Below are 6,670 nucleotides of genomic sequence, written 5' to 3' on the forward strand. Positions count from 1 at the left end.
CGGATGGTACGCGACGTACGTACTCCGGAGTTGTCGGCCACGTCTCGCCTCTGCTTACCCTATTTCAAGACAATAACCAACTGACTATAAACCTGTCCGGAGGTCGAGCGCTTTTATTTTCCCGAGTTAGTCGAGTCTGGTTCTAAAAACATCTTTAAACCTCCTTCGACTCTTGATGGGAAGAGACAATCGCGTCGCGCGATTTCGTTTTTGAATGAAAGCGTAAAAGGGTATCGCGATACTTACAAGCTGCGACCAGAGATATGGAACAGACGTGGAGCGAGAGCTTCAAAAAATTTGTGAAGAAAAAAACGCGAGAGCGCGGTACGCGAACGATTACCGACACCTCGAAAAAAAACAAAAAAAAAAAAGATGCGAAGGAAGAGTAAAACAGACGAAACCACCATAACCCCGAAGAAGAAAGATTAAAGAGCAGCTTGTACGCCCTCGCCGGAATGATGGATGCGATCCCTGAGATGCGGGCGCCGTTCGCCAAGTAGGTGGAGACTTCTATTTCCATTCCCCCGCGCACGTTGTTTCTCGTTTCCCTACCCGTTTGTCTTTCGCGCACCGTTTATCCGTGTAAAGCGTCCGCTTGTTGTACGCTTTAATCGATGATACCATCGCCATTACGCCGATGCGATGCTCTGTTAAGCGAAAGAATCACTCTTTTCGCTTAGAACAAAAATCATATTCCTCTCCAAAATAGTTCTTTCAAAGAATCATACAAGTACAGGCGCGTTGTAGAATTTTATACATTTCTCATAATCACATTCAGATAATCATCGTTATCACTTTTGTAATCATCGATCGTGTAAGATTAGTTTTTAAAATTGCAACGCGAATCTTCGAAGGCAGGTTTGTCACACGGACTGTGAAAGGATATCGGCGTTTTGCGAGCTCACGCGCGCGAACAACAATTTAAATGGTAATTCAATACCACACCCTCTTTGCAAAAACCGAAAACCGCGGGTGAACGGGGCGACCCGGCCGGATCGCTGCGCGCCATTTCATACTCCATATGGCAAAAATGCATCCACGCAAGCGGAGTGCACCGCGGCGAGTCACCGCAAAAAGCGTTAACAAGGCTGCGATGCGAGTCCAGCTAATTCTATAACTTTGCCCTCACCCCCCTGGCCGGCTCGCGCGCAGCGAGCCTCCTTTCTATATGTCTTATGAATAGCACCGTCCAGGCTCCGAAATGTTCCTTCCTTCCTTTCTCGCAGTGTCGAGAGCCGATCGGCTCTCGTTCTTGCCACGAAATGCACCGTCAACGAACTCGCCGTTCGGGGACGGTCGGCCGGTAATTATCTCTCGGCTGTGTAAAAATAATAATTAGCTTCCATCGTTGCATTAATTAAAGCGCCTCTCTTTCTCCCGGTTCACCATCTCCTCGCTCCGCGCTTTCGCAAGGGGAGAGTTCCGCCGTAATTACACGTCCCTCGCGGCACTAACCAGTGTCCCACAAAGGTGACCGCGTGAGTTGTTCACGCCCACGACACTCGACTTGGGTTCGCGCGATCGCGCCATGGCACGCCGCGCCGCCGCTGTCGCAGTCGATGCTACTCCGGATATCATCATCGGACCATTCGAGCCCCGCTATATTCGCTTTATTTTGCAAAATAATCAAGCATATCGATAAGATTTAGAATACGAAGCTAATAATTTTTAGCGTTCCACAAAAAGCATCAAGCGAAAAAGTATTAAGCGTACAAATTTTCCCCTTCTCCGCAATTGTATATGTACGTAAGTTCCATTAAACTGAGAGAGAAAAGAGAGAGAAAATTTGGAAAAAGACAATCAAAACGGTACGTTAAATATGTTAGTCGCCCAAAATGCGCACGATAGCGCACGATCTCATTCCCGACAAGCTGAGGAAGGCGTACGTACGTACTTGCTAGGTATTTGCCTGACGCACCTGTCTGAATTGTTCTTCGAAGCTCCAATTAGTTCCAGGTGGATGTTGACTATTTACTGATGCCGCACGAGTTTCACCCTCACGAGCTTCTCCGTTATTCCTGGAGTTTCCTTGCGACTCTCCGTTATTCCGGCAGCGAGGTGGCGAGGATTCGTTGGGCTGCGAGGTGGAAGCGGGTCTGGAGGAAGTAGTGGAGCAAGCCAATGCTTGATTTTCACCGATTTGACTCCCGAGGCTTCCCGCGATTTGTGAATGATTGTTTTGCGACGTCTGTGATGGTAATGATGGCGGTGGTGGCGGCGGTGGTGGCGGCGACGACATGTATAAAGGTGGAAACAAGGTACCGAAGTTACCACTCGACATTGCAGCCTGTAGAGCCTCTAAACTATTTCTATTTTGTAACATATCTGCCTCGGTATGCTATAAAAAAAAATCATTAAAGGGAGAATTAATTGAAATCGAGCGAATACCGAATAATAACAATAATTTTTATTGAGTAATTAACTGACATCAGGAGTCCTTTTTCATTAACAGGAAAACAGGACACAGATTTATTCTATCATTTCAAAAAACTGATAAATTAACTTTTACTAAAAAATATATTTGCAAGTGTTACGACTCTAATTAGTTGTAATTTAGTAACAAATGCAAATCAGTATAAAGCATCAATTATCTTTACTGAAACTTTCCAATTTTGCAAGAGATTCTCTTAATTTTCGCGCTGCGGACAAATAGGGTAACTCCGGTATGTACGCCGCACACATATCAAAAACTTAATGTATTATTTACTATGTTTAAAATAAACGAACTATATCAGTAAAAACTTTGTACTGTCTATTACTATGAAAAAAATATTAGAAATCCGAAATATTTAGTTTTCATATTAAAAAATAAACTTTTTGAAATCTTGCATTTTTGCTATATATAGATAATGGGTGGGATATATGGCAAAAATGCAAAGGTTTCAACAAACTAAACAAAGAATACGAAAGCAAAGCACTTGTATTTTGCTCTATACAACATGCTTTACTATTCCTCTACACGTATGTATCACGAAATAACCACTAGGTCTTTTACACGTAGATTATAATTTATGATGATGCTACTTGTTAGACACACAGTGACAAATCGATTCAACTCACAATAATTTCATTAATATTAACAGTAAGAAGCTGAAATTATAACTCAATACTAATATAAAGGCATGTAACAGAGTAGTTGCGAGAAAATTACCCCTACTCCTTCTATTTTTTCTGATTTCCGCGGCGTATATACCGGAGTTACCCTACTATTGTACACACAAGATCACGATGCGACCTCTTATTAGAATGCCGATCGTAAAGATATTTGTGCTTGCCCAGATCTGTCATCCGGTTTGGACTGTTGCGTAATAAAAAAATGAATCTATTGTTACGGTGACAATTCATTTATGACTGTCAACGTCCATTGTTACGACTATCTCACGATTTTCTACGATTCGTGTCATTCTACCTTGGCACTTTTGTAAGTCAACGAACGCTCGAGCCTGCCGAGCAAGTTTTATGACGAATTATGCGACTGCTTATCTTCACGGAAACTCGGCAGGGCGGACGATAGGGAACTCTTAACAATAAGACTATTTTTTTTAAATCTGTATGTGTTTTCTCTTGTGGCGTGCGCGTCAACAGGAGAATACTCAGCAAAACGAGAAACGATAGTTACATACTTAACGAAATGCAAAGCGAGCGATAGATTAAACATATAGATAAGAATAAAAAAAAAGAATGAAAAGACTTCTCTTACTAACCTCCAATCTAAATTTCGCTAGTAACTGTGGATGATGCGCGTTCATTAAATTGTTCAAATGTGCTAATGAAGTTGCACCTACAGCTGCATCCAAAGCTTGTGGGTTGACTTGAAGTGGCTGTGAGAGTAAGTCTTCTTCATCTTGTGTTTCATCGTCCATATCTGATTCATCTTCCGACTTCTCTTCCTGATACTGAAATCGTCCAAGAACACAAAAATTATATAATTCATTTTGTTCAAAATAAAATTCTACTTTGTATTAGATGCATATATCCATACATAATCATAAAGATATGCGCAAGCACGTTGTTTTTACCATTTGAAAAAGACACGATAAGTTATATTATAAAAGCGAGTGATAATTTTTTAACTATAATAATTGACTGACTATATATTCTTTACTAATATTTTTATACGTTGGTATAAGTGTGTGAACTTTTCCTACTTCCTCTACCTTCCGATTCATATTTGCATTAACTTACGATCGCACGAAAATTTCACAGCCGATGTTTTAATTGTAATACGTGCTATTTGAACTGAATAAAAAGTAGCGAAATTTGTTGATAACGTGATATCAACCATGCATACAAGTTTAATCGTGAACTGGAAGGGCAGATAGCGAGGCATTAAACATTAATTAGGAAAATGGCGAATGCGATGAGTTATATTACACCGAGATAGCCGCTATCAAGTAACATTATTATGCTACGGGTGTCATAAGTGTTTTACGGTTGTGCCCATTGCACCGGAGCCGGCATAAAAATGTACAAGTCACATTACTGGGAACGGAAATGGCCATCGTTAAAAAAAAGATGGACACTCCATATTTTTTCCTCGTCTGAAATTAACTTGACCTCTCGATAAATGTCTCGCGCGCGGCTCTCAGACACGACGAGCATCGACTCGCGTATACTCATTTTCTGTGCGCATTAATTTTTGTTTCCTAGATAAGATCACGAAATATATGTATATACGTTTTAAACCAGACAAAAAAATTTTTTTAATCTAATCGCGCGTCAATAAAATATATCTATATAATCTATAGATTTTATAAATATGTCGTATGCATATTATACTATATATATTAAATTCATAATGTCAAGTTATATCTAATTTGTTATTTTTTATTTATTATTTCTAAGTCGTTACTGTTCCTATTTATCGTTAATTTAACTGCAACAATGGAGTCAATTAATTTATTACTATTTTTGCTAGTCAATTTAACTCGTGATATTAATTTAGTACAGTAAAGGATCCTCTACGTAGAAGTCGTAGGAAACCAACCAATCACAATCAAATATAAGGAGAATACTCGATTGGAATTGGTCAGTTTCCTACGACTTAAGACTCCACGACTGTCTACGACTTCTATGTAGAGGACCCTTTAGCGTCCTCTTTCAAGACCGAAAAATCATACATACGTAGTACATAAATTCACACAGAATCATACAAGCATTTAAGATCCAGCTAGACCGTTTAAGGCATTGATGTCTATAGTTTGTGTTGTCACATATACGGTCCTATAATAAATATATTATATTGTTAACTAATTTAATTCAAGAAAATGTATCAATTTTAATTCAAATTTAGTTTACTATTTACTGAATGCATATGGATATTTACTTTGAAACAAGAGAAATGGATTTATTTATATTTTGGCATACATGGAAGGTGAAAATAACGAAATATTAAATTCAAGGAATTAGATTACCATTGCTCCTTTAATATCTAAATCACAGTGTGTATTCATCTATGTCATATACTTTATCCATAATAGAACATTACAGAGATAAAAACAAAAGAAGCGACATACGAAAGGAGAGAGACTTGACTATTCATTATTTTAGGGAGTGTTCCTTTTATCTAAAAGAAGATGCAAATAGATTCACCGAAGCTTCGAGTATATTCAAATGGCGAAGAAGCGAGCTTTTACCTGGAAAGGGCGGACTAGAGTAAATATATGTTTATCGGGGATGCAAGTGGATTCAACGGTAAATGTACCGATGTCGGGCCCAATCTTAAATGGGACTACGATCGAAGGACAAGGCATTCGATGGGCGAGGAGTGACAAACGGTCTCTCTGTCGGCATTCTGAGCACGTGTGATAATATTGACCCTCTACGGTGGTGGTCAGGAATGAATGAGCGGCAAAAAATAGAATCCTAATCAAATACGAAACAAGTTCGTTTCTGAGATTTCGATCGGTCAACCTGTTATAAAACTTGCTTATATTTTTATTTCATCTAATATCTTCTGAATAAATCTATCCCATATCTATCCAAGAATAAATTACATATTATATTTCTTATACGTAATTAAAATTACAAACGGTAAAGCATTAAACATGCGTGGTGAAAGATGTGCTTTCAACAAAATTTTACGTTATCCACTATCGGATATCAATGGTACGTATGTGTCAATGTTCAAAGACTCATTCCGATAACAAATCGTGAAAGTCGTTGTGTGTTCCGGAGGCAAGTGTTTACGAGAAAAATATTGTTGAAATCGCCGCGCGAAATCGTCGGAAAGAAGGCGCGAAAATAAATTACGGTGGTTAGCACTGTGGCATCGTTATTCTCACCGTGGCGTGGGGTTACGAATTATATCATTCAAGTGTTTGCGGACGGTACCGTCATTACAATAATCACGGTAGAGCCGCATTCGAGGATGCCATTGTTCTAGTCCGAACCGAGCGTTCGCACGTAGGTGTTTGAATCTCGTATGGAAAGTAATGGAGGAAATACGTCGGTTGCATCCATCGACGCAACGAATATCCCAAAGTGGATAGACGTTCAATTATTAATCGGATTAGATCTGTTTGAAGATTCCTACATAATTTTCCACTTAATAATTATTATTAACTGCAATTCAAATTTATCGCTAATATTTATTCTATTGAAACTTGGATTTGTGTGTGAATATTCATTTAATTAGGAATCACGCCTTATTTTCTCGATATTTACCTTC

General features: G+C 39.1%; 1 protein-coding gene across 4 annotated transcripts in view; it reads right to left on the minus strand.

Annotated features, from left to right (window-relative positions):
- The window catches only part of retn (retained), a 63,805-nt gene extending 59,914 nt beyond the window's left edge, over positions 1-3,891 (minus strand). For all 4 annotated transcript variants that reach the window (XM_018520967.1, XM_018520968.1, XM_018520966.1 and 1 more), the window contains exons 1-2: positions 3,705-3,891; positions 1,919-2,338 (exon numbers count right to left, since the gene is read on the minus strand). In XM_018520967.1, the coding sequence (XP_018376469.1) occupies positions 1,919-2,338; positions 3,705-3,863 (579 nt within the window). In that variant the 5' untranslated portion in view covers positions 3,864-3,891. The remainder of the gene's footprint in view (positions 1-1,918; positions 2,339-3,704) is intronic.
- Between the last annotated feature and the right edge of the window lie 2,779 nt (positions 3,892-6,670).

This window comes from Trachymyrmex cornetzi, unplaced genomic scaffold, assembly GCF_001594075.2.
Source record: "Trachymyrmex cornetzi isolate Tcor2-1 unplaced genomic scaffold, Tcor1.1 scaffold949, whole genome shotgun sequence".
In the NCBI taxonomy this organism is placed as follows: domain Eukaryota; kingdom Metazoa; phylum Arthropoda; class Insecta; order Hymenoptera; family Formicidae; genus Trachymyrmex; species Trachymyrmex cornetzi.